The 26,883-nt window shown below is 43.5% G+C and overlaps 1 protein-coding gene across 2 annotated transcripts in view; it reads left to right on the forward strand.

Moving 5' to 3' along the window:
• cep350 (centrosomal protein 350) overlaps window positions 1-26,666 on the forward strand; it is a 48,571-nt gene extending 21,905 nt beyond the window's left edge. The window contains exons 18-38 of one of the 2 annotated variants that reach the window (XM_051947187.1): window positions 479-589; window positions 737-877; window positions 1,067-1,206; window positions 4,318-4,425; window positions 4,528-4,745; window positions 5,263-5,483; window positions 5,723-5,989; window positions 6,075-6,224; window positions 7,387-7,547; window positions 8,956-9,078; window positions 12,164-12,420; window positions 12,530-12,723; window positions 13,423-13,567; window positions 14,106-14,266; window positions 14,442-14,575; window positions 14,658-14,707; window positions 14,809-16,658; window positions 17,122-17,646; window positions 18,983-19,129; window positions 20,091-20,213; window positions 22,379-26,666. In XM_051947187.1, coding sequence (XP_051803147.1) covers window positions 479-589; window positions 737-877; window positions 1,067-1,206; window positions 4,318-4,425; window positions 4,528-4,745; window positions 5,263-5,483; window positions 5,723-5,989; window positions 6,075-6,224; window positions 7,387-7,547; window positions 8,956-9,078; window positions 12,164-12,420; window positions 12,530-12,723; window positions 13,423-13,567; window positions 14,106-14,266; window positions 14,442-14,575; window positions 14,658-14,707; window positions 14,809-16,658; window positions 17,122-17,646; window positions 18,983-19,129; window positions 20,091-20,213; window positions 22,379-22,546 — 5,394 coding nt within the window. In that variant the 3' untranslated portion in view covers window positions 22,547-26,666. The remainder of the gene's footprint in view (window positions 1-478; window positions 590-736; window positions 878-1,066; window positions 1,207-4,317; window positions 4,426-4,527; window positions 4,746-5,262; window positions 5,484-5,722; window positions 5,990-6,074; window positions 6,225-7,386; window positions 7,548-8,955; window positions 9,079-12,163; window positions 12,421-12,529; window positions 12,724-13,422; window positions 13,568-14,105; window positions 14,267-14,441; window positions 14,576-14,657; window positions 14,708-14,808; window positions 16,659-17,121; window positions 17,647-18,982; window positions 19,130-20,090; window positions 20,214-22,378) is intronic. The other variant, XM_051947188.1, reaches the window with a different exon arrangement.
• The last annotated feature ends 217 nt before the right edge of the window (window positions 26,667-26,883 follow it).

The raw sequence follows: 26,883 nt of genomic DNA on the forward strand, positions 1-26,883 counted from the left end.
TAAAGGAGAAGACTTTCTCGCTGATGGTGATAATATTAATGTGGTGACGTAAAGCTCTGCTCCGTCGATAATGTTTACATATAAGAAGTCGCATTAGGGGTAAGCGATTGAAACTGATGTACACACAGCTTCCATAATCCTCTTACTGACTCATGAGGGATGATTTGGCATTCTCTAAAGGGTTTAATATTTTACCGTTTGTGGTAAAAGCTCATACTCTAAGCTTCTGTTTAATATCCAAGAAGGTAGAAAACAAGCTGCTCGCAGTTTTTGAAAGTATCGGCATGTATAATAAATCTTGCAAATGTGATTGTCGTTCACTAATATTCAAAGATGGACCTAGTTTATGTTATTGCTGCAGAACATTGGCATGATAAGTACCTGTAGCTGTCGTTTCGGCTCAGGTCCGCTTCACTGTAGTGATTCTGTCTGTGTTGATGCACTTTATTGACCTGCTGTCTGACCTCTGACCCCGCAGGCGAAGCAGCAGCAGCACGAACGCGACCTGTACGAATTGAAGATCAAGGCTGAAAGAGAAGCCCTGGAGGCGAAGCTGCAGATGGAGGAAAACAGACAGAGAGTGGCCAGGGTAACGCCTCCATTAGACATTATTAATCAGTTAGCTTACAAGCACCAGCAGATGAAAGATTCAACATTTGCAGCTTCACCTTTTGAATTCCGGCCTACGAGCGCTTGTGTTCCTGTGCGTATAATGTTTCTGTGTGCTTTTGTCCAGGCTCATTTGGAGCTGCAGGAAAGCTTGGCGGCAACTCAAAAGGAGACTTTGGAAGGCCTCCAGGAATCTACTACTAAGATGATGAGTCAACAGGCTGAGGCAGCGCGGTACACAGCCGATGCCGCCCGACACATCAAGGAGGTCAGCAATCACTTCCTTCCGCTCTGCCTGGAAAACAGCCTGTGTCATAATTTTACTACAAAAGCTGATTGATTGTTGAGTTACAGGAAAGAAATAATAAGTGAAAGGGAGGGGGAGGGAAGCATGATGTCCAACGCAAGATCCACCAAATTAAACACGCGACCTGTGTGTCGTGTTTTCGTCTATCAGATGACAGAGTTAGCGCGGTCGCAGATACCAGGAACCGTGATTGTCCCTCCTGTTGCCACTGATTCCTCCATGTTGGACCAGCGAGAGGAACAAGAGAGCTCCTATGCAAAGCAGCGACACGACAAAGCGGACCTTGACAGGTACTTTAAAACACTTGGGTCAGTTCATGTGAAAACACACAACTTCCAGAAAAGTGGTTGCTGCACCATTGACAATTTTCTCAGGGTTTTATGTGCTGAAAGATAGTTACAATAGAACTTTCCATGCAAAACTATAGGTCTCTATCTCTACTAGTTCCAAAGTTATGACCTCTTCAAATTTCTGGAATTTGGACCTAAACCCACCCCCTTAATCCTCGCCTAGGATTTTGCACTATGTAACTGCTTATTTCTCAGCCTCTAGACATTGTTGATGGCTGAAATTTGGCAGACAAGCTCACAGCAACCATCTGACATCACATGTAGCCTCACAGCCTCCTAGCTACTCTCTACAGACCACAGGAGCCTTCTAAAAATGCTTAAAAATTAAGAAACACACACTCGCGAGTAGGTTTTAGGGGTCTAAAATTACTAGAAATGTTATAAATGTTGATCCAAGGACCGCTCTGTCCTATTATAAACAAAATTGTATGATAACTGGCAAAGTTGGAGACTTCTGGGGGTATCATGTAGAAAGATATGAGCTGCTAAAGTATGGACCCCACAAAAAGGGACCAATTTTGGTGAGGCTGGAAGGCGATGTGGCACAGGTGCTACAGATCTATAAATTTGTATAAAATATCTTCCATCATGGTACTACAAGCCTACAAAATCCCGGTTTGGCTTATTTCCTCCTTCATGGTCAACCATGATCCCTTAAGTTTGGAACTAATAGAGCTGGAGCTGTAGTTTTTTTGCATGGAAAGTTGTTTTGTGTCTATCTTCCATCACAAGAAAATGTAGCCAATTTCTAGATGATGCAGCAACACCCATTATTGAAACCACATGAAATGACCCACTTTAATTAGTGTCACGATGTGGTAGACACACAGCCTCCGTGCCCTAATTTATTAAGCTTTAGATTCAGAATGGAATAAATCACATCCCTAATAACACATTGCCGTTTACATAGAAACATCCTGCCCCTTAGTCACACCTTTGTATGATTTACCACCGAGGGCTGAGCTGAATATTTGTTCTAAATGTTTTAGCAGAGCTGTCATAAGGGAAAGTCTCACCGCTTGGAAAATCCTGAATAGAAATCCATCAGAGGAATCCATGATGCCAGAGATAGCGGTTGTATGACACATGTCACACCCTCCCACCAAAACGTATCTGCTGTATAAAAGCCAGACTGGGAAATATCAAGCAGCGAGCCCTGTGTCACAGAGCTGTGCGCATGCAGAGTAGAAATATAGCTTGTGGGGAAAAAAAGCTGTTTCATCTTCTGACTCCAAAACCCGCCAGCAGGTTTGAAAGGCATGTTATCTTTTGCCAAAAGTACACCATTCATCAGAGCCAGAAACTGTAAAACCAGAGAGAATGGTTGGAATTTCACCTTTGACCAATTCCGTGTGAATTCACAGATGGGGGTTGCAGCACCGTTTTCAATTTGGCTTTGGAAGATCGTGGTGGGAGATCATGATAAAAAAAAAAACTTCATGTGCAAAATTACAGGCATCTAGTCCCAGTAATTTTTGAGTTATGGTATTTTCAAATTTTAATAATTCAAGCCAAAATGCCCTCCCCCCCCAATCCTCGCCTGGAATTTTTAGGTTTTAAAATGCTTATTTCTCTGCTTCTGGGTATCACAGAGACTGGAATTTTATTCTCCAAGCTCTCTACATGTTGGTGATGTCCTAGAAACAACACACACACTCAGGAGAAGTCTCTACAGAGCAGGGGGGCTTGCCCAAAATGTATAAATTATTTGTAAAAAACACTCGCGAGTAGGGTTAAGGGTGTTAAAAATACTAGAAATCTTACAGATTAATGTCTTAGCGCCATTTAGTATTGCTCTAGACCAGACTGGCTTATAACTTATACAGGGGGAGCCCTCTAGGCACATTGTTTAGAGAGATATGGACTGCTGAACATTGCCCCCCCCATGAAAAGTGCCGAATTTTCAAGGACCCTGAAGTCAATGGAGCACAGGTGGTAGAGAGCTGCAAATTTGCACAGAAACTCATCTGTCCCACAGTAAAATTGAAGATGGTGCTGCAACCACCTTCGTGAATATTTGGTGTTTTGGGATGGAATAAGCCCTTTCCAACTTGTCAACAGTCCTCGAGCTGCTCATCTGTGTCATGTTTGTGGAAAACGTTATGAAGTTTGATCAAGTGAAATATGACAGCTTTAATGCCATAAATCACAGGAGGAGGAAAAACTAAAGCGGAATTTCTTAGATTGATTTTTTTTACATAAATTTAAAAATGCTAAAATCAACAGGTAGAATGTTTTCCAGAGTTCCTCCTCCTTCTGGTCTTGGTTGTTCTGTTTCCATAGAGGTGCAGGACTTTAAATTGTGGTGAAAAATGAGACCATTAAAGTCACTAAAACCTTTAAGCATTTTTATCAGTCTTATTTATCAGTGACAATCAGGCGTAAACTAACCGTGACGTCACCCGTTGGTTTCAACGCCAAGAAAATGAAGCCCGGATTTTGCTACTTCCTGGTCGCCGTTTTGGATTTTTTGGAGCCAGTGACGTAAAAAGCGTCATCAAACAGACTGGACCGGAGAGCAACTAGGGGCAGGATTGGCTGAGGACTCTCTTATCCCGCCCACGTTTTACCGCAGAGGCTTCTGTTGCTGTCTATCAAGTATAGCCACGCCCCCTGGCTCTGCCAACTTTAACGATTTATTTAAAATTCAGTATTGCTTTATTTTAAGATCGGCCACCTGATCTCTCATTTTGACCATGAAAACTAACGGGGAAAAAATCCTGAGCTGTAGAACATCAGTCTATCAAATTTTATTTTCTCCAGAAATGAATTGGGGTCTATGGAGAAAAAGCTTTTTGGAGCCAACCCTAGTGGACGGCGGGATATTGCAAGTTTTTGACACTTCCGGGTTGGCTTCAATTCTGGAGCCAGATGCTACGTCTGCTATATATACAGTCTATGGTGACAATTAAGAATATAGGGATGTCTCTCTCGTCTTTTGTTGAAATAAGAGCCCGATCTTCGTATCCCACAGTAACTGACGGGCATCGCCAAGATGGCTGCCAAATGGTGAGACTTTGCCTTACATCTTGTTTGCTTGCTCTCTTGCAGCTTTCATAGTGAGGTGTCAAGCAGAAGGAGCAGGTCTGAGGAGCCCCTGTCTTCCCTGAACAGCCTCAGTCACTCTGACTCCCTGTCCTTTAGAAGACCTGATGTCAGGTACCAGTCAGGCCCGACTTGTAGCACCACTTTTACTATCTTCCATCTGTTTTGGGGAAAAGAAAGCAAAGCAAACACTGAATCTGTTTCCTCTTTCCTCAGCATATCTGCTTCCAGCAGCCACCATAGCCCATCACATGTCTCCTCAGACACCAGAGAACGGACGAAAAAAGACGCAGTAGAGGGGAAACGAAGAAGCGTAGGGGCTGAGGAAAGGCTGGAGAGGAAAGCAGCCAGCAGCTCCATAGAGGAGGAAGTTCCAACAGCAGCAAATGACACCCTCTGCAGTGACAGCATCCCCTCTGTGGTGGATGAGAAAGGTACTGGGGTTTATGTGCATGTTTTTGCATGTCTCTCTCTTTTGTCTTCATGCAACAGTCGGTAGCTACTGTAACATCATCACCACTGTTGGAAAAAATATTGAAGCTATATTACTGTCATTTATCCTGTACTAGAAACAGAACTGTGTAAAACCAGAGACAGTAGACAGAATACAAATTTTAACCAAAACTATGAAATGGGAAGTCCTCTTTACATAGGCTCCGATATATTTTAGGTTTGATTTTAGGATTCTGCATATTTTTAAGCCTCTTTTGACATTTTAGTACCAGTACACAGCAGTGCACACTTAAAGGTCCTCAGGCAGATTTTTTTTGTCTGTTTATTCTGTATGTAGCCCTGTGATAGACTGGTGACCTGTCCCATCCTTTGCTCTAAGTCAGCTGCGACCCTACTGAGGATTCAGCAGTGTATAGATAACGGATGGATGGAATTAGCGTTGTTATTTATTATTAACATCGTCATAATTCCACACTGATCTTTTCTCTGACTCCCCAGCTGACAGTACTTCAGTGGCCACAGAGTACTCACTCAAGTTCGATGAGTCCATGACAGAGGACGAGATAGAAGAACGTTCCTTCCGGTCTCTCTTGCCGTCCGAGGCTCACCGCCGTGGAACTCTGGAGAAAAAGTCTCGGCACCACGAGGAATCGGAGGACGACGGAGCCAATCACAACACAACGCTGGTTTCAGGGTCGGGGTTGCACAATACTGTAAAGGTGAGACGGCAGCACGGTTTTCCAAACACTGGGCAGCTGAAACACTTTTAAGTCAGTGTTTGCGTTTGAAGCTGGTTGTGACTGACAATACAATTAGTTTTTTAAATTCTGTAATGTTTTGTGTAGATGTTCTATATTTAGCATGTGGCTTATGTCCCTTTTTTGTTGTATTTACACAATTATTTTACCCTCTACCTTTAACTCAGTCCTGACTCACCTGTGTCCTCCTACATCCCCAGGATATAACCTTTTCTGGTGGACAGGAGAGCTTCTCCCAGTTCACTATGGACATGGTGCGTCAGTACATGAAGGACGAGGAGGTCAGACTGCAGCACCAGAGCTCTCTGCTGCACCTTCGCCAGAAAGCCCTCAAAGAGAAGACCAGAACGGAGCTGGCATGGTTGGAGCATCAGAAGAAGAAGCTGAGAGACAAGGGAGAGGATGACAAAATGCCTCCAATCAGGAAGAAGCAGAGAGGACTTCTGATGAAACTACAGCAGGAGCAGGTATTGACCGTAACTCGTAGGTGAGCTTTGGGGTTTGCTGTGATCTCGATTTCTGACTTTTCTCCCACCATGCTAATTCTCTCAGGCTGAGATCAAGCGACTTCAGGAGGCCAACAAAGCAGCACGGAAGGAAAGGCAGTTGTTGCTGAAGCAGCAGGAGGAGATTGAGCGGATGAGAAACTCAACACTCAGACTGAAGGAGCGACTGAAGTGTGCTGGGGTTGAAGCTCCACCTGTAAGTAGCGCGGCCACTGCTAACCTTCAGCGTTTACACGGAAGAACAAATAGGCTTGAAAGGCTTTAAGTATTAACCCTTTAAGCGCCAAAGTCGCAATATTGCGACAAGCAACATTGCTGAACATAGCAAGCCACAGCTTCAAATATAGTGCCTCATGCAGTTACTACTTTATACCAGGAGATGGCGGACATCTGGAACGTCAATCTGAGCATCATTTGTGGGCGTGTTTTCATTCCAAGTTTAGCAGTTTATGGAGTTTGGAAACCGAGGAAACGAGACTCGTTGTCGGAGCGTAACAGAGCACAAGACGGCGCATTTTAGAGCGAGAAAACTCACCGTACCGAGAGGTCTGGTCAACGCTGACAAAGTACTTTGTCAAATAATGGCTTACTCAGATTCTGAAGAGGAATATTCACCCTCTGATGAAGATGTTCAGTCGTCCAGTGAGACAGAAAGTGCCGCTGCGTCTGTGCGTAACGGCAGCAGGTCGGTGCGCCATGACAGTCCACGAGCAGCACATACTGGAGCCGATGCTTTGCTTCGGGGGGGCAGGAAGGGACGTGGTGGGTGCAGCAGGGGTGGTTAAAACACCGCTAATGGTGAGGGGGATAGCGGGGACGCAAAAAACCGCGGAAATAGCAGCAGACACGGGAGAAAATGCACCGGTAATAACGGTGGAGGCCGCAGTGGCGTTCACGGCCCCGTCGTAAATGACGATGATGATGGCTGGGTTTGCTTGACAGATGAGGAAGAGTTTCACAAGTGGATCAGACATTTTTATAAGCCTGTTGGGTATCGTGGAGACAGGGATCTGACAAATTCTGAGCCAAACAATCCCATCTTGACCGCTAAACCAGTAAAGTTAAGTAATCCGTATGTCCGATGCCTGATGACGTCATAATATGCAAATTAGATGAGTGAATTTACTCCCATTGCAAACTTTGGGTCATACTGATGATTTTTCTCATTTACAGTTTGCCTTTATCTCCAAACATTTTCAAGTTAAAACCTTTTGAAAAAATGATATAAAAACTGAATATCGTATTGAAAAAAACTCGGGCGCCTAAAGGGTTAACACGTAAACTTAGCTGAACATGCTGCTAAGTTCGTCTTTTTTGTTTGTCTTTCCTAATTACTGGTCTCACCGTCCGTCCTCCAGGAGACTCCGGTGTCGGAGCTCCCAGAGTCTGAGCCAGCCTCGCCCAGCATGAGGCACCCTGATGACATCCGCAGCCCCTCCCCTTCGCTCTCCATCTCAGGAAGTGAGACCAGCAGCATCATGCAGAAGCTCAAGAAGATGCGCTCTCACATGGATGAAAAGTAAAGAGCTTAATTTCATTTTTATGTGCTAACTGGGCTCTCTCAGCTTATTGACAAATTACCAGAGATATAAAATTCAGACATTTACAAATCCTGTATCCCTGAAGTCTCCACTTTAACTAGCAATAAACCTAGTTGAAGGTAACAGCAGTATTAGTGCATGCCATCTTTCTCTTTCAGTTAGAAGTGCTGGGGGATGTGAAGATAAGCATGCTCCATTCTGCTCTCCCTCTAGACTAGACGAGCATCCACACGCTCTACAACAACACCCCTTTAACTTGATTTGTCTGCAGCAGTCCTAATGCAGCCTGAAATGTTTGAAAGACAGACAGTCCCACTAGAATTCTACATGACTGTCACCATATGAGCATTCACTTACGGATGAGACAAACATAGGCTGTGCGTGCCATCGCTTCTGTTACTTCCTTCTGTGATCACGACAGGTTTGGAGTTGCTGTAGATCCTCTGAGGTTTTAGGCTTCACTAGCAGCTTTGGTCAGGTGATTGCAGAGCCTCTCGTGATCGGGAAGCTCAAACAAGTGTGCTAATTGTTCTGGGGTTTAGGATTTATAATTTGGCTTCGGCAATCTTCCGCGGTAGCGTTTTAGCCATTTTCAGGGTTAGATTTATCTACATGTACACCACCTGTCAAAAGTTTTAGGACGTTTTCTCATTCAAATGAATGAGAAAACGTCCTACAACTTTTGACAACACAACCGTCAGTACAGTTTAATGCAGTGTGTTCCCATTAATGTTATTACATTATGAGTTTCAGAGTCACCACAATTAGATTTAGGTCATCTTTGCAAAATAAAACAATTAGGAACATGTGACTAAGAAGAAAATTTTGCATATTTGGGTCCGATCCTGCATGTAGCGGCTTGCTCGTCATATTGTAATAATTTGGATAAGCTATCATGTGTCTCTGTGATAATCACTGCTCTGGTAATCATAGCTGCACCGATATATGCAGCTCAAAGTAACCCAAAAACAAAGCTGTAATCACTTCATCTGAGGGTGTTTCCTCACATTAACTGTTTATCAGTCAGGGTTCCTGATAAATCTGTCATTTAACTCCCTCTATAAGTAGGTTTGAGGATGATTAAACCCGAACCAACTCCCAAAGCAAACCAGATGCTCACACGCCAAAGTTAAATGTTCATTGGAAAGCACATCTCTAACAGAACCCTGACAGACTGACACGCTGGGTGCAATAAAACCACATTTTCTCATATCACTCTCTCCCTTTCTCTCTACTTGTCTTTTCCCTCTGTGTCGCTTGTGTTTTTTTACATTACATGTGAATGTATGTGTGTGTGTGTGTGTGTGTGTGTGTGTGTTGTACACGTCCATACCCATGTCTGCGTGGCTCTTTTGACTTTGTCTGTTGCGTGCTTGTGTGTTGTAGACACTGTTCTCCTGTCCACTACTTCTTCTCTGTGTTCACGGCCCACCACTGGGCCTCCCTCAGTGTCTGTCTTCCCAACCTCCACCCTAAATTCCAGCTCTTTATCTACAACCAGTTGGCCAGGTACTGTACAGTGCTCTTCACCTCTCCACCCTAGCCCTGCCCCGCCCTGCCTCACCTCCACCCCCCACCCCATGGAACATGCTTGTGTTCATCCACTGGCACTGGGACCTCGTCAGGGTGGGATGATGGATGATGAGTGGCTGGATGTGCTGGTCTGTTTGAGGTTTTCTGTGGGATTTTAAGAGGTTTTTAACTTCCAGAATGGGGCTTAAATTAATGATTGAAAAGTGCCCAAGGAAAGCTGCTTGATAGAAATAAGCTAGCCTTTTGACAGATTTGTGTTGAATTCAGTTTTAATCACTGTTTGAATTACAATAAAAATGAGAGGAAATTGGATTAGCATCATGATTGTTAAAGGTTATGCTTATTTATTAGCAGCATTCCTTGCTGGATGGAAATCTCAGACTCAAAGCTGGGATTTCACTAATTTCAGTGGTGTTGATTTTGCAACTCTTTCCCTTTATATGTCTTCAGGGTTTCTGCAGGACGTTAAAAAGCATTAATAGTCGTTAACCCTTTAAGCTGCAGTCAATTCCAGCCGTTTTCTGTACAAAAAAATCGCTAATATTCTATTTTTAAATTTTAAAAAAATGACGAAAAATACGGGGAATATTGGACGGGCATCACGAGGTGCATTTCCTTGAAAACGACCGATTCGTGGATTTTATACCGACTTCAGGACATGTTTTGGATAAAATAGTTTACTGGCTTGTGTCATCTGGATGTAAAAGGTTGGATTATGGCCGTTTTTTGTGGAATCTTTTTTTCTGTGTGTAATAATGAACCCAGAAATGTGAGTCGCGCTGTGTGCGTTGAAGCCGTGTATAGAGAACGGATGGATGAATATTCGTTTTTGTCGGACAAATGTGTTTTTCTCACCCGCTGTGGTAATCGCATCTGAAAGTGGTTTATACCGGCGGATTCATGAGAATCTAAGCCTTCCATCGGCGTATAGTGTTTGTATAATCGTGTTTGCATCCGTCGGACGTTCTTGAAATTCCTATGCAAATTCCTACGCACTGAAGCGTAAAGGGTTAAGTTCATTTTGTGAAAATTAAGGCCTTAAATGGCATTAAAAATCAGTAAATTTGATTCTCAGTGGCATTAAAAAAATCTTTCTGCAGTTTTCAAGAAAAATATTTGACAGTAATAATAGAAATTATAGACTGCGATCTGTCAGATATGTGCATCTGCATAAACATGCCAAAGCACTGCGATAATTGTTCTGGCCGGTCGGGTACAGTTGCCAAAAACTGCATGTTTTAAAAGTAGCCGGCAGGCTGGACCAGGTGGAGGAGAGCTGGGAAATGGAGAAATGCAGATTCCAGCAAAAATGTCTAGAAAACGTGGATTTCAGAGAATGACTGCAGCCTGTGGGTGGTCAAGGGTGGTTTCTGGATTCAGAAATAGTGAAATGTAGGGACAGTTTTTATCCCTCGCCGGCCGTATAAAGGGGGTATTGGCGTGGGCACGTCCGTCCGTACGTCCACATTTCGTTTCCGGAGCATATTTCTGAAACTACTTGAGGGATTTCATTCATATTGCACCCAGACCATCTCTATATAGTATAGATGTGCCTCTTGGGGTGCATGACCTTGACCTGATTTTCAAGGTCATTGTGAGGCACTTTAAATATTTTTTGATTCTGTTTCTGGAGCATATGTCAGAAACTACCTGAAGTATTTCATGCATATTGCACCCACACCACCTGTGCATAATGTAGATCTGCCTTTTTGGATGTATGACCTTGACCTGATTTGTAGTGAAGATGTATCATTTTGTAGCTGTATCGTCCAGTATATATTATTATTTCTTGCACTTAGAGGCACTATATATAAGGCGGGGGATGTTTTAAGCGGAGCGTGTTTATTATCTAAAAATCATCTTTTACAAAAAACAAAACCGTGTAATTTGTTGAGTTCACGGTTGTGGCATTAAAATTTTTCCAGTATAGCATTAAAAAGCATTAAATTTTACTGTCTGATTTCTGCAGAAACCCTGGTCTTGCCTCTCGTAATGAACTACAAAAAAATTGCAGTGCAGCTCATTCTGGCCAGGCAGCTGCAGCCCATTTACGTACATAAAACGCTTTGAGAAGAAACCGCAGTATGGCATGAGCGTAAAGGATTTTTGCAGAGAATAGACCAGACATGGAGTGGTCTGTCTCTTTAATGAGCCCAGTAAATCTTAACTTGCTTCTTTATTATGTAACTGTTGCTTAGGATGGGATAATAAGTACAGATGGTCACTGGCTGTAATAGAGTTTGGGAAGGTACTTAAAACCCCCACAGTCTCGTTCTTGAGCATCTGGGCTGTCATCAGTTTACATTAGGTCAAGAGAAAGGCCTCCAAATTAGATCAAGGCTAAATAATACTGCACTGTAATGGCACCCATAGCTGTGGGAGATACCATTACAACACAGCTACACCAGACAGCTGCAGAGATTTGGATGCAAGTTGGTTTGTAGAATTACACACCTTTTGGTTGTGCAAAACAGCAGAACCCATGTATTTTAGTGTTATCTTTATTGCACAATGTTCAGGTTATATGAACGGGACGCTCATAGAGACGTGTTGCTAAATATGTTTGAGGTGTGCGTGAGACTTTGCTCAACGTCCAAGACCTGGGTTTGAGTCTGATGCATGAATCTGACATCTTCACTATTATTTCTCTGCTCCTCTTTTCTCCTGAGTGACATTTCATTACTTTTTTTATTTGATGGGTACTTGTGCATTTCTATACATGGATGATAATTCTAGGCATGTGTCAGATGTGTGTTTGCTTGTGTGCGAGTGTGTGTTGGCTCAGAGGTTTGAGGTGAGTTTGCAGTAATAACTGGATGTCCAGGTGATTTGGGTCTGTTTGCTCTTGCGCGGTCATGATTAACCTTTTCTTATACCTGATGTCTTTTTCCTCCTCCTCTTTTCTCTCACCACTTGTTCTTCTTCCTGTCGTTGCCCTCATCTCCGTTACCTTCATCCATCTCCTCACCCATCATCTACATCTCCCACTTTAATTTATTCTCCCACTTCCTCCTCATCCCTCGGTTCTTTTCCCTTTCATTCTCATCGCCCACCTCTGCAGGTTCCTGACCAAGCGAGAGCAGCAGCTGATGCAGAGGCGTCACCATGCCGAAGAGCTGCTGCAGTGGAAACAGCGGCTGGACCAGGAGGAGGCAGAGGTCCGGCGGATGGAGAAGGAGGCCCTGGCTGTGTGGGACCAGAACACGCCTCGGGACAAGGATCTAAAAATGTCAGAGAGTCAGGAAAAGGACGTCTCTGATATTAGCTCCCGCCACAGTCACCACCGAAGCTCAGAGCCCCGAACTGACAGCGAGAAAGGTGCAGCTGCAGGATTCTGTTTGTTTGAAATGTGGTTTGTGGCACAGTGTGTGCTTTGGGAAGGTCAAAGCAAATATAATGACCCAGAGGTAATGTGTTTAACTTTCAGAGTATGTGAGTGAGGGCGACTGTTCCTCAGCGACACCTGAGTCCAGTATCCACACAGAGGGATCCCAACAACTGAGAAGTCCTTCCTCGACACAACCTGCTTCAGTCGCTGAAACACCTTTGGCTTCGGTCCAGAGCAGCCCTGCCAATTACACCCAGGACTTTACCTCAGAGTCACAGTCACCAGGCAGAAATGTATGCAGAACTGTGGATGTCTTTTGCTTTTGTATTTCAGTGTTTAGAGTTTTCCTAATTCATCAGTGTTATCAGTCAAACAATCAACGTCATACCGTACACTGATTTAGCTATGTTTAATCACAGACACGCGATATTCCCAATAAAAGCACACTCAGCTACAAGTACACTCTCTTTGCAAACCTTTATCTTGAATAAATGAGCTCTGGCCAGAAGCCATTAACCCCCACAGAAGTCTTTGTCATGGTGGCCCATTGGTAGCTAAACTCCCACAGTACTCTCTGCATGAGTCAGCCGGCGGTTTTTCTTTTAAAAACAGAAAAATTACCTGTCAAGCTGAAATTTTCCAACTATCTCAGACAAATCGGAGATGGTCAAGTAGAAATTGTACCAAAGATTTGATAACTGAAGTAGGAATGGTGCTATATTTTAATAATAAATCATCATTAACATCCCTAGCTGCTCCAAAACAAGCTCTCATGTAGAAAGCTGGAATTTACAGTAAAAGAGCACGCCATAATTGTTTGTTGTTGCTTCACTTTGTACTGGGTGAGGAACATGGAAAGGGCATTAGTTGATTTATGTAAAATATTAATGTAAGCGTACCTCTGATCAATTTGCCCGACTGTGATGTCATGTCCTGAAGTAATATTCCTCCCTCTTTCCGTCCTTCCTCCTCCTCCTGTCTGGTCTTTCCAGTCTTCTCCTCTCAAAGGCAGCCACAGCCCTGCTGCCTCTTCTTCAGATGCCAGCAGTAAAACCAAGATGCAGGTCCGTTCCACCTCCCGGACACCCAACCAGGCCTGCACTCAGCCCACTGACCCTCCCATGGTCACGCAGACTGGTGAGTTTTTGACGTACAACACACACACACACACACACACAGTATGTAGCGTATATGGAGTTAAAGCAGTTCCAGATAGTTCTCAGAGAAGATGGAAGCAGTAAAGCAGAGTGGACATAATGCAGCTATATTGCTGGCACTGTATAGTCAGACATAATGCGATTCTGCCAGGAATACATTATGCAAGCACTTCTCTGATGCCTAACCTGCTTAGCTGTGTGATAGCTGGAGGAAACACTGTGCATTACACTTGGTTGTGGCACAAGCGAGAATGGTTTTGCTGGCTTGGTATTGTAGCTGAATGTGTTTTGTTCATTTTCAGGCCACTGTTTAAACCTGTAATCTTTGTAATGCTCATTGTTCATTGTGTTTAGAAAGATGAACTTTACACATTCTTCGTAAAGAAAATGTACAGTAATCCCCAAAGGACTGGGTCTGAGTTTGTGTGGAGCTAAAAGTTGGATTAATCTTTGTTAATCAGAGTTTTGGCACTGGGGTCACATTCTAGGTGTGATTTATCTTTGAATTTTGCTTTCAGAAACCATTTCAGACCAGAGTGACATAGAGAGTCGAATCAAAGCCCTGAAGGAAGAACTCAGAAAACGTAAGTTTATGGCCTACCAGCTGAAGAAAGAGCAGAAGAAGCGGAACAAGGAGCGGCTGAAGGCGCAGGAGGCCAGCCTGCTGAAACAGCTGGAGGTAAATATCTGCCACCTTATAGGCGGTTGGTTCAGATGTCCAAGACACATTCTGAACATCCAAACAAACCTAGATGACTTTGTGTTTTTTAGTGTGTCTGTGTTTGTGCATCTGTCCACATGTTGTTTGAGTATATCTTCATATCTTTACTTTTATTCACCCGTTTTCATTTCAGAACTATAACAACTTTATAGAGAAAACCAAAGCAGAACTGAACAAGGAGCCAGATTCAACACCTGACACCAACTCCCAGATCAAAGATTCCAGCTCCATTTTAGAGCAGTCCTATATTAAACCACCTCCAAACAGGTACCAGACACAGATGAAAAACGATATTCTGGTGAATGTTTGAAAGTGTAAATATATTTTAAACTAAATCTTTCTTTCTTAGGTCTGAAACCAGCAAAATCTCAGACTCTGAAAGGACACAAATTCATCGCGGTAAGTTGCTTATATTCATCATAACTAAGACGTGCAGTGTTTATTCAAAATGTTTTGTGACAGAAATGTTTCAATAATGTGATTCCTTCCTATTGTGGTAGATGCCCGTCCTCCAGACTGCAGTAGATCCACTTCAGTGCCTGAAGATTTCTCTGATGACGAACCACAAACAGTCACTCCGACTGTGGCAGCACATGGGAGCCCAGAAGAGAGCAGCAGTCTGTCCACAAAAGCTCTTCTAAGACCTCATTCAAAAGAAGACAAAATGGAATCTGCGGATGAGAACATTGTGTCTGATCTTAGATCTGATATTCAAGAAGAGCTGGACGTAGAGATGAGCTCCAGGGTTGAGGATGAAAGCTCTCAGCACCTTTTCAAACTAGAAAAGGAAGACAGACCTAATGTCCAGGAGAGGTTGTCTACATCTAAACACGTTTCCTCCTCCTTGGATGAAGAACAGCGTTCTCAATCTGTTGGCATAGAACAGGATGAACAAATGAAGAAGGGGGAAATATCTGAAGGAGAGCAATCTGGAAAGTCAAATCTTATTGACTCTCAACAACCAATTTCAGCTCCCGTTGACCTCCAAACCTCACCACATCCAGCCTTCAGCTCTTCCTCCAGTGAAGGTCCCTTCTCTTCAAACAAAGAGGCTCCCATCAAGGATAATGAGGCTTCTCCCGTTGCAGATGGTTATCACGATGACTTCGAGTCGTCAGTGGATTCTTCACCCAGAGAGGTGCATCGTAGTTCCAAGCTTGACTCTCACGTTTCAGTTTCCCCCACTGAAATCAAGGTTTCAAGAAAGGACTCCTCCAGCAGAGCTGCGTCTGATGAGGTCGTCGATGAGGAAATAGCTGAGGAGCTGAGTTACCGTTCTGATGCAAGTGAAGCTAGCCGCCAATCTGAAAGACTGTTAGATCTCCTGAAGAAGACAGAGGATTTCCAACATGACAACACGAGCATTACTCCACCACCTCTTTCTCCTCTTGAAGATGAAATGCCGAGCTTTAACATTGGAGACCGGGTTCTTGTTGGTGGCGTTCAGCCCGGCACTCTCAGATTCAAAGGTCCAACCAGCTTTGCCAATGGCTTCTGGGCTGGGGTGGAGCTGGACAAGTCTGAAGGGAGCAACAACGGTACTTACGATGGGGTGGTTTACTTTGAATGTGTGGAGAGCCACGGTATCTTTGCTCCTCCAGACAAAATCTCTCACCTCCCCGACAAGTTTGAGCTCTACACAGATACCACAGAGGACGAGGACTCGTTCTTCGATGACTCGCCGGATAAAGGTGAGAGTAAACGCAAAGCGCATGAGGACAACTCCCAACAACAAGCTAATCTGGAGGACAGAAATGAACAGACATCTCGTAAAGACACCAAAGCTGAAGATAAAAAGGTTACAAATGAGTCTCATCACAAGAGCCAGGCTCCACAAACGGCCAAATCCCACCTCAATTCACAGCATCACAAGGAGTCCAAGCATCCAGTTTCTAATGGCAACACAAGGGACATAATGTTGGATTTTGAAGACGCATCTCACAATCTGATCATATCTGACATGGATAAAGGAGACTTTGTGAAGCAGAGCAGGAAGGAAATTAAGAGCCTAGTTGAGAGAGAAGATTTAGACTCAAAAAGCCACCTTCCTCCTGTTGATCTCACCACAGATATCAGGGATGATAAGAGAGAAGAGACGGACAGAGGTTTGCTGGACACATTCGCAGACAAGCTCCTCAACGGCTTCGTGAAAGACACCATGACGCAGTTTGCTGAAATTAAAAAGGCAAAAGAGCAGAAGATTGAAGCTGCCAACCAAATGAACGGTGGCCTGTTTGGAGAAACGATTAAAGAAGAGTGGATGCCTTCAGTGGAACAAAAAGATGGCCTGCCCTTCTTTCTGCCTGCGGAAAAAGAGGAACTGTCTTCTCCAGAACTGTGCAACCGACCTGTGAGTCTATGTCTGATTCCTGATGTACGTGCTGTCGAAAGTTTTACACCAAAATACCATTTTGTTTCCATGTTTTTGGTCGGCCAAAAGTCAGCAGACAGTTTTTTAATGTTTTGACGCCGTTTTACGCAATGATTGATTGGACTTTAGAATTTCTTCTGTCAGGAAGCCCAGACCATGATCGTATCAAATCACTGACAAACAGTTCTTGTTTATCTGACCTCTAGAACTCTTGCTTTAGGGATGTGTGCAGCCAAAGTCCAACTTTATGTTTACACACTATTGAATTTCTTGGTCTTTGCTGAAAGCCTTTGCATCTGAAACATTAGTAAGAAAGCTAGCAGATTAAAGTGTAAAATCCTGATTATTAATTAGACTTGTCCTGTAATAATGCAAGGAGATTGTTATTTATGATATTTTCTAATCTGAAAGTATTCACATTTTTTTGTTCTTTTCACAACAGGAGAGTCCAGTGTTGGGGGCCAGTGGCCAAGAAGAGCTGGCCAAGCGACTGGCAGAGCTGGAACTGAGCCGCGAGCTGCTCGATGAGCTAGGTGACGACCAGGACTGGTTTGACGAGGACTTTGGACTCAGCTCACGCAGGGAACAGCAAAGACTCAAAGAGAAAGAGGAAGAGGAAAGGCTGGGGGGAGGAAGAGGAGACGCGTCAGCCGGCCCAGCCATGGGGGGGATGGTTTCATCTTCAGGTGGGGAGCAGCAGGTCAAGACTCCACCCAGACCTGAGCTGCCTCTACCCCTGCCTCCTAAACTCCCTGAGCAGCCTGCCATGGTGGTGCCCCACTCATCCTCTGAGGTGGAGAAGATGGTCTTCGCAGCCACACAGGAGATCTGGGACAGCTGTGACCTGGGGAAGGATGGAGCACCGACCCTTACACAACTGTCAAACCCTCAACCTTCTCAAGAGTATCTGGGCAAAGAGGCTGGAAGCCAGGACCAGGAGGCGCTCTCCATCCGCAGCTACAAAAAGGTAAAAAATAGAAACTTGAAACCCTTCAAAGTGTATGTATCACGTCCAGGTTCTACTTTATTTGAATGAGAAAGTCTCCTAAAACTTTTGACAGGGAGTGTACCCCTTTTTACAGCGTGGACACCTCTGGATTATATTCAGGTGCGGCTTATGTATGTGCAAAGCTTTTCTTCTTTTTAAATTTAGGAGATGCAGCTTACAGTACTTGCTTACAAAGCTTAATAAGTTTGCTTTTATGAATCTTAGCATCCCTCATCTCACATTGAAGAGTTAGGGTTAGCTAACCTAAGGTTAGCTAGGTTAGCTAGGTGAGCTCTGCCCATCACAGAGAACTTTGTCACGGTTGCCCTTAAGCAGCCAAACCTCCTCAGTTTTTTTTGATATGAAAGCCTTTTGCGGTCTGCCTTATCAGGTACGATAGTTTTCACTGGCTTTCTTCTTTTCTGGATATGTAAATATCTAAACCCCCCGTCAAAAGTTTTAGGACACTTTCTCATTCAAATAAAGTAGAACCTGTCCTACAACCTTTGACAGGGGGTGTATCTACCAAATTTGGTACACATGTGCAGCACATCAGGCTGAACAAAAAAGTCAGTGACAGCCACATTCCAAACCCAACAGGAAGTGAGCTATTTTGCGTTGAATGTCAGATTTTGCCCATTTTTCATTTCTTTCTAGAGCAAACTCCTCCTAGGGGGAAACTCCAATTCACCTCAAATTGGGCCAGTACATACAGGAGGCCTTAATGATCCAAAGTTATTAAAATCTTTTTCCAAAGTCAAAGGGCGTGTCCGTGGCAGCCTCTGGAATTTTGATCCTTTGCTGTGAAATGTCAAATGCTGTGTAAATGCCCTGAACATGCTCCAATCTGCCTGAAGCTTTACATGTATGATCAGAGTCCTGCCCTGATCACATCCATATGATGAAATACACCCCCTGTCAGAAGGAGGACAGGTTCTACTTTATTTGAATGAGACAGTGTCCTAAAACGTGTATATATGTATTTAATTTTTTTCTGTTTAGGTACTTTATTGTTCTCTTTTCCTTATTCCTAGAGTGACACCAACAGAAACCAAGTTCATTTGATGTTTTGTATGCACTTAAAGCTTTGAATTCTGACTCTGATTGGCTAAAACAATAAAATCCCTGCTTTAGATGAAAATACTGAGCCTGCTAAGGTGTAAATATTGTGGACGCATCATCTCACTCATTCACCTAACTTGGAGCTACTCAACCAGAGGAGCCTTATCCTCAGTCTTAAAACTTGAGCTTTAGTGTCACTTTTAGTAAACAGTACATATTAAAGCACTCTTATCTCGTTGTGTTCTTTCTGTAGGCTGTGTATGATCTGACGTGGGAGATACTTCAGGACATTTATGCTGAAGACCCCAATACTGATCAGCCTCAGTGGTTGAAACCGCGACGAGTCAAGTCTTCCTCCTTTCACAGAGTCAAGACACCGGGAGACGTCACCAAAATCCAGGTACTGTTCTGCAGGACAATCATCATCAACAGGAAGAGAAAGCGTTTTTGTTTTTACTGAATAAACCGCCTTTTTACAATACTTTGTTTGTACATTTGCATCCAGATTTCCTCTGTACGCTGTAGAGTTATTGGTTCTGTCAGTAATAGATCAATAACTTCACCCTCAAGTTGTGAAAAGTAACAGCTGAGACTTTCTACGTTCAAATCTAGTCGAGTTTGAACTCACAACGAAATGGCACAAATCTGCAGAAGCTTTGTTGTTGTGCTTTTTTTTACGAAATGAATCGTAGCTTTCTTCTTCTTTGAGCTCATGAATGGTTTCCTCTGTCATCACTCACAGTCTGTCCCTGTCCTCGTTGGTTCTGTTTTCATCTGTGAACTGAGTTATATCTGGTAGTTGTCGTTCATCTCTGAGGTGGTTTTTTTCTGCTGTTTCTCACCTGTTTTACTCCATTTTGCTCCCAATTATGTGCTCTAATCTGCCGCTGGTATTTGTGGGGCTGCATGTGCGCCCTTTGCTCTCAATCTGTTTTTGAATTTACACCAAACTGCAGTGGACGGATCATTGGGTTTTTTGATGATAGAGTGACTTTCTTTGAGCAAACAAACAAAGCTGGGCCTTTTCTCTTGGCTTACATCTCTTTGCTTTCCCGTCTGAAAACTACGTCCGAGCTTATTTATTGTCAAATGTATTCGTAAAGAGTTGTGCTAAAAGTGTTTTTTCTGTCCTTCCGCTACCAGTTTACCAGCATTTTCTGCAATCATCTCATGAACCTAATGGAGTTTAACTGTCCGGATGCTTTCAGTGGCTGCTTTCTGATTTGTTAACTGTAAACAAAGTTGGAAGTTTTACTCCCTCAGCCCGGTTATGATCAAATCTTATGGAATTACAGTCACCTAAATGCATCGTCCTGTCTTTTACACACAACGTGACGCTTTTGTTCTTTCTTGTCTGACAGGAATTCATCGCAGCAGAAGTGCTGAAACTTTACGGTCTGACCAAAGATCAGAACCAGAAGACGGACTGGCAGAAGATGCTCAAATTTGGCAGAAAGAAGCGGGACAAAGTCGACCACATACTGGTACGTCGCAGAACAACCAGTTTACAACATCAGGGCTTACATTTTTATCTTACCGCCACCGAACAGCTAATCTAATGCCTAAAATCCATAAGAAAAAAAAAAAACAAGCTAAATTTCCTTCATTATTCATTTTACGAAAATATACAGACTTGTAATTTACATGTACAACGTTTTTCCAAATGCCCACAGTCGTTACTAATACTGGTAAAAAGGATGAGTCTATTATTTTACTACTTATGTAATTTGTTCTTCCATACTTGTCTCCTGTTTGCTCGGTGTAAACACGAGCTGCATTTTTATCACATGACTTTTGGTCACAGCTGAGTCACAAAGAATAGAATAATATGTTGTCTTTTTGAGGAATTTTTGTGATTTTAATCATTGATTTTGTTAATATTTGCGTTGGAACAGCATATGACAGAGAAGAAAAGTCAATGACAGTTCGAAAATGTTTTTGTCCTCTTATTGATCAAACTGTTTCAATTATTTCCTCTAAATGGCAAAAACAGTTTGAAAAATGTTCATATTTTTGATGTCTGGAGGTTAAAAACATAGATTGAGAATTAAAAATGTTCATGTTTTATATCTGTGGTCCCCAGCCACCAGATTCATTTCGTAACGCACAGAAAGAATAAAAACTTTCTGTTTTATTTCTGCCAGACTCTGCAGGGTATTTTATTTTGAAAAATGACTAGATTTCCTCCCCGTCACTTATCTGTGCGTGTTTCCTGCGCTTGGTTCTGTCAGTTTTCAGACCCAGCCGTTAAATGAAGCCGTCAATCTAACGTCTGGCAAAGTTAATAAAAAACAAAAAACAGTGCTGGAGAGCTTCTTTGCAAAGAGGCAGAAGAAAAAGTAAATGTACATTTAGCAATAAAAAGTAATTTTATTCATTTAGGAAACTGTTTTTAAATTTGAAAAAAAAACAAAAAACGGTTATTATAGGTTATGTGAGGCGATGACCAGCCCAAGGTGCAAAAAAGGAACATTATTTGGTTGATGTAACAGAGTCTTAAAACATAATGAGCAAGTTTTAGCTGAAGAACTAGCTTTATGTTAGAACGTATGGAAATTATGGGCTAAGTGGCTAAAAGAGAATGTTTAGTTTTTACCTGGGCTGCACAGTGGCCTAGTGGTTAGCACTTTGGCCTTGCAGCAAGAAGATCCCCGGTTCAAATCCCGGCCTGGGATCTTTCTGCATGGAGTTTGCATGTTCTTCCTGTGCATGCGTGGGTTTTCTCCGGGTACTCCGGCTTCCTCCCACAGTCCAAAAACATGCTGAGGTTAATTGGTTACTCTAAACTGTCCGTAGGTGTGAATGTGAGTGTGATTGTGTGTCTGTATATGTAGCCCTGTGACAGACTGGTGACCTGTCCAGGGTGTCCCCTGCCTTCACCTGAGTCAGCTGGGATAGACTCCAGCACCCCCCATGACCCTAGTGAGGATAAAGCGGTGTATAGAGAATGGATGGATGGATGGATGGATGGATGGATGGATGCACAGTGGATAAGTGGTTAGCACTGTTGTCTCACAGCTGGAAAATCCCCGGTTCGCGATCTGGGATCTTTCTGCATGGAGTTTGAATGTTCTTCTTGTGCATGTGTGGGTTTTCTCCAGGTTCTCCAGCTTCTTCCCACAGTCCAAAAACAAGCTGAGGTTAATTACGTGTAGGCGTGTGTGTGTGTGTGTGTGTGTGTGTGTGTGTGTGTGTGTGTGTGTGTGTGTGTGTGTGTGTGTGTGTGTGTGTGTGTGTGTGTGTGTGTGTGTGTGTGTGTGTGTGTGTGTGTGTGTGTGTGTGTGTGTGTGTGTGTGCGCGCAATGCGTGTGTCTCTATCTCACAATGAATGCAGGTACATTCAGATTTCTATCTCAAGTCTCATGTTTACAAAACCCTCCTGTTACTCTGTTCTTTGTCTGAGCTGCAGAGGGTGTGTGTGTGTGTGTGTGTGTGTGTGTGTGTGTGTAGCTGTTACCTGCCCAGGTGTCCCCTGCCTTCACCATAAGTCAGCTGGGATAGACTCCAACTCCCAGTGATCCTGATGAGGATTAAGCGGTGTATAGATGACGGATGGACGGATAGTTTTTGCTCATCATGTTAATTACCTACATTGTGAACAGCTGACTGTCTCCGTTCTTCCGTTATTTACTCTGTTTGTGTGTCTCAGGTCCAGGAGCTCCACGAGGAGGAGGCCCAGTGGGTGAACTACGACGAGGACGAGCTGTTTGTGAAGATGCAGCTGGCCGACAGCATCTTCGACGCTCTGCTGAAGGACACGGCCAACGCGCTCACGCTGATTTCCGACAAGAGGGCCAAAAGAGACGGCCTCTCCTGACGAACTTCCCGCTCCGATGTTAAAACTACAACTTCTAGCTCAGTTTAATTCCCGATCCTCCCCTTCAGTCGACTCCGGCCGACCTCTCGCCGCCCGGGCTTCCACCAGCTGACGTGCCAACTGCAACCCTGTGATGCCTTCAGTCCCAGTATTACCTCTCAGCTGAGCAGCTTGTCCTCGCTTCTGTTTTTCATTCGTGCGCTGAATCTGCTTCAGCTTCAAACGTGGTGGTGATGCAATTTATTTTGTTTATTTTTAAACACAAGCCCGGCCTCGGTAAACCTTCACACCGTCTATTCTCAGCTCTCTCCTCCTGGACTGGTCCTTTGGTCGCCGCCAGCTGGAGGACGACGGGATGGACCGTGTCATCTGTAAGCATCTTAAAGTCCACGGATGCTGCTACGCTCATTGTTCCTCTGTGGACTTTAACTCACACCCACCTGCAGCAGAAGGAGGTCGTTAAACTTTGTGTCGAATCGGTAAATATATATGAAATTGCAATAGAAGAGCAGATGGAGTCAAGACAGTGCAGTTTGGGATTTGACTCACTGTGTTGGCTTTAGAATGAAACTATGAGGTTCAAGTGGTGACTTTTAGCTTTAATTTTAGGGCTTTTGCATCCATATGAAGGGATTAGCTCATTTCTTTACAAACCCTCCTATTATGGCGGTTTGCAAACTTGCCTTAAATGTAAAGAAAACTGGCTGGAGTCTTGAGTTTCGTCCAGTTCTTGCTTGTTTACAGACTTGCAGATTGTAGTCTGGTCTAAATGCAACACAAGCTAGCTGGGTTAAAGTCAGGTAACTTACCCAGCTTGACTGTATGTGCTGCAAAACGGCCTTTTTTTAGCTACTATGCATTCAATAAATCCAATATTATTCACCCAATATGGATAGAAAACGGCACATTTAAAGCTGAGAGTCATCACTTTAACAGTTAGTCTTTCCCACTGCGCTGAGTTCAGATATTATATGAAACTTTCTGCCTCCTTAGTTATTTATTGTGTGGAAACGTTTGATCAGAAGAGAAAGGAGCGTTCAGAATTGTAAATGTTCTCGACAGCGTGTAGAGAAAAAAAGTTTTAACAGTGTGTAAAGAGAATCTAACGTTATTGTAAAAGCACAAATAGAAATGTGAATGTGAATACGGCAATACATTATGTAGGAGAAAGCAGGAGACGCAAATCTGTTTTAATATTTAAAGTGTTGATGATTGAAATGGTTTAGTTTGTGACTGTCCAATCACCGCGTCCCGCCTCTGTACTGTATGATGATTATCTGCATCTCAAGCAGGCTGCACAGAAACTGTCCTTGCGGGAGATTTTTTGTTCGCAGCGACTGAGTGTGTTTTAATTCTGTCTTTTCACTGCCAGCTGCTCAGCTTTTGGAGCTGCGTTGTGCGACACGAGCGTCCGTCTGTGTCCCGTTTAATAAAACAGAGCTGGCGTCTTTTGGAATTTAAAAAGCTGAAAATACATGCTATTAGGGCTGCAACTAACGACGCGGCGACGAATCGTCTGAGCACGATACGTCATCAAATGTGGAAGTGAGCGCGCAATGCAACAGAAATCACCGTCCAACCAGAGCGCGGAACACGGACGGACATCGGCGCTGCATCCTGCATGTATTATGTATGCACGATGCAGCGCCGATGATAATATGCAAAAATAAGACCATTTGCAAAGCTACTGATGATGTTATCGCATGACTTCTACTAAATCAGCGGAGAGAATTGTGAATTGAGAGTCTACCTGAAAACATCATCATATTATCTTCTGGCCCAACTGCCCAACCTGGAGAGGTCATAACTAGCACAAATCTATATCGATTAACCAAATTATCGAAATATTGGAAGAATCTCCGAAATCTGTTCACAAGAGAAATGGAAAAAACATTCTACATAACCAACAGGACGAATAACAGTCAAACTTGGTGTGTTGCATTTAAGACAACAGTGAATGGGATCACATCACAGCGCAAATAATTCTTAGTGGTTGTTTTAAACTCCATTTAGAGCCATATAGTAGCATTTTATCACACATAACTTCAATCAGACACAGGCGCTGCATCGTGGATATACCGGGCTTTGCCAAAGTTCTGTTACACGGTTTCATGATCTTTAGAGACGTTTACATGTCGGAGTGAAAAATTCCATTAAACAAACTGAAAGTTCTACCTTATAGGCAGGTGTCATTAATACAGATTTGTTTTCCGGTGAAGTTGTATCAAGATGGAAGTCAAAATAGTTGAGATATCTGCTCTCCTTTGTGCTGAACATCAGCCGGATGACCGTCTTTCAGGTCTTCACCATTCTTCAGCCTCTCCATGACTCTGTGGACGGTCATCCGGCTGATGTTCAGCTGCTTGGCTCTGTCAGACTGGTTGTGGCCAGCATGAAGGAGAGCAGATATCTCAACTCTTTTGACTTCCATCTTGATACAACTTCACCAGAGAAAAAAATTGTATTAATGACACCTGCCTATAAGGTAGAACTTTCAGTTTGTTTAATGGAATTTTTCACTTCGACATGTAAACGTCTCTAAAGATCATGAAACCGTGTAACAGAACTTTGGCAAAGCCCGGTATTATGTATGCACGATGCAGCACAGATGTCCGTCTGTGTTCCGCGCTCCCGTCAGACGCAGATTTCTGTTGCATTGCACGCTCACTTCCGCTTTTGATGACGTATCGTGCTCAGACGATTAGTCGCCGCGTCGTTAGTTGCAGCCCTAGAATGTATAAATATAGTACGCAGGTGGGACCCAGAAGGCCTGACTTGATGTTTTTTTAGAAATCGCATTATGGGACACAACTGAAATGCTGGATTTGAGCCTTACGTATCCTCCAGCCCGTTTTCCTTCCTGAGAAACCACCCGAGGTTCGTCTCGTCTCTTCATCGGTTATCTTCAGAGCATTTACCGCCATGAAAACATCTGCTCGGCTACACGCTCCACTCCTTCCTGCTGCTGCTGAATCACTTCCAGACAGAAGCCCGTTAACGTAGCCGGACCGCAGACTCTCCACGTTCTGTTTAAGTGCCTCTTTGAGTTGAGTTGTGTTGGTGTCTCAGCATCCCCCCCTCTGGACCTATTTTCTTCTTCGAATGTCTCTTTCAACTGCTGTATACGACCATGTTTTTGTAAACTGATCCTCTAACGGCTGCTTTTCCTTCTTACCGGTTTACCGATCGTTCATTTTCTGCCTTATCGAGTCTTTCTGTAGCGCAGCAGAGGAAGTTTTTTAACAAACCCTCTCGTTCCCCTGAGGAAATATTTGTAAATCGAAAGTCTGTAAGTCACCTGCTTGTCGTGAATCTGCGCATATAGACGCGAGCGGAGTCCTTTTGCTGACGTGCTGCATCAGTTTGTGGAAGCAGGACTGTTTCTAAGGGCTTCTCCGGTCCCTAACTGAGCTCGTTAATCCTCACCGACTGTTTGGAGCTAAAGTGACCTTAAACTGAGTCTTTTTTTTCTTGTTGTTTTTCTACTGTCAGTGTTTTAACAGTTGCTATAAGATAATGTGTTCAAACTGTAAATTATATAATGTAGAAAAAGACCAAAAACATTTGATACCGAGCATCTCTCCGTGCTGTAGGACTCCGACGTGACCCTCCTGAACTGGTTGTAGGAGAGAGGAGCTCCTCTGTAACTATGCAGTACTCGTCGGTTGTTTTGTACGGTGGACCAAGCAGCAGCTCAGACCTCAGCTGTAGTCTGTAGACAGAAAATGAATCTTCATGTATCCTGGAGCTGTTTGGAGCAGCTTCACCTTGAATAAAACAAACGTACGGTTCGATCCGAGGAATTCTAAAGTTGGCACAAAACGTCTAATCGTCACATCAAAGCCCTCTCTTCCATCTCCTCAGATGTTTATGAGTATTTATAATAATTTGCTGTGAGTGCGCTCCGAGTGCACTTGAAGACGTGTACAATTCTTTCTCTTTTATTTTGGTTTTCTGGGTGTAAATATCGCGTCTCGTCCGATCCGACCCGCTGTTACTGTATCCCAACGATTGTTGTAAATAAAAACGCTGTTTACTCTGCAAATATGTACATAGTATATATTTGTTAACTAAATGAAATTTGAACCTGTAAATAAAGCTTTCATCGTTTCTAAAGGAACTCGCCGCCCTGTGATGCTTTTTCATTTGTGGTTCCTGTAATGTTTGGGGACAAACCAAACTGGGACGTTGAGGTTTGTCGGCTGGTTTCTGTGCATCTGGAATTCTACGTTTGAACGTGGTTGTGGTCCAGCGTTATGTTTGCTTGGTCTCGTTAAAGGCACAACTCTTATTCTGTCAACATCTAAAAGGAAAGATTCAAACTGTCACTCAGTCAG

Source organism: Acanthochromis polyacanthus, chromosome 4 (assembly GCF_021347895.1).
Source record: "Acanthochromis polyacanthus isolate Apoly-LR-REF ecotype Palm Island chromosome 4, KAUST_Apoly_ChrSc, whole genome shotgun sequence".
Lineage (NCBI taxonomy): Eukaryota > Metazoa > Chordata > Actinopteri > Pomacentridae > Acanthochromis > Acanthochromis polyacanthus.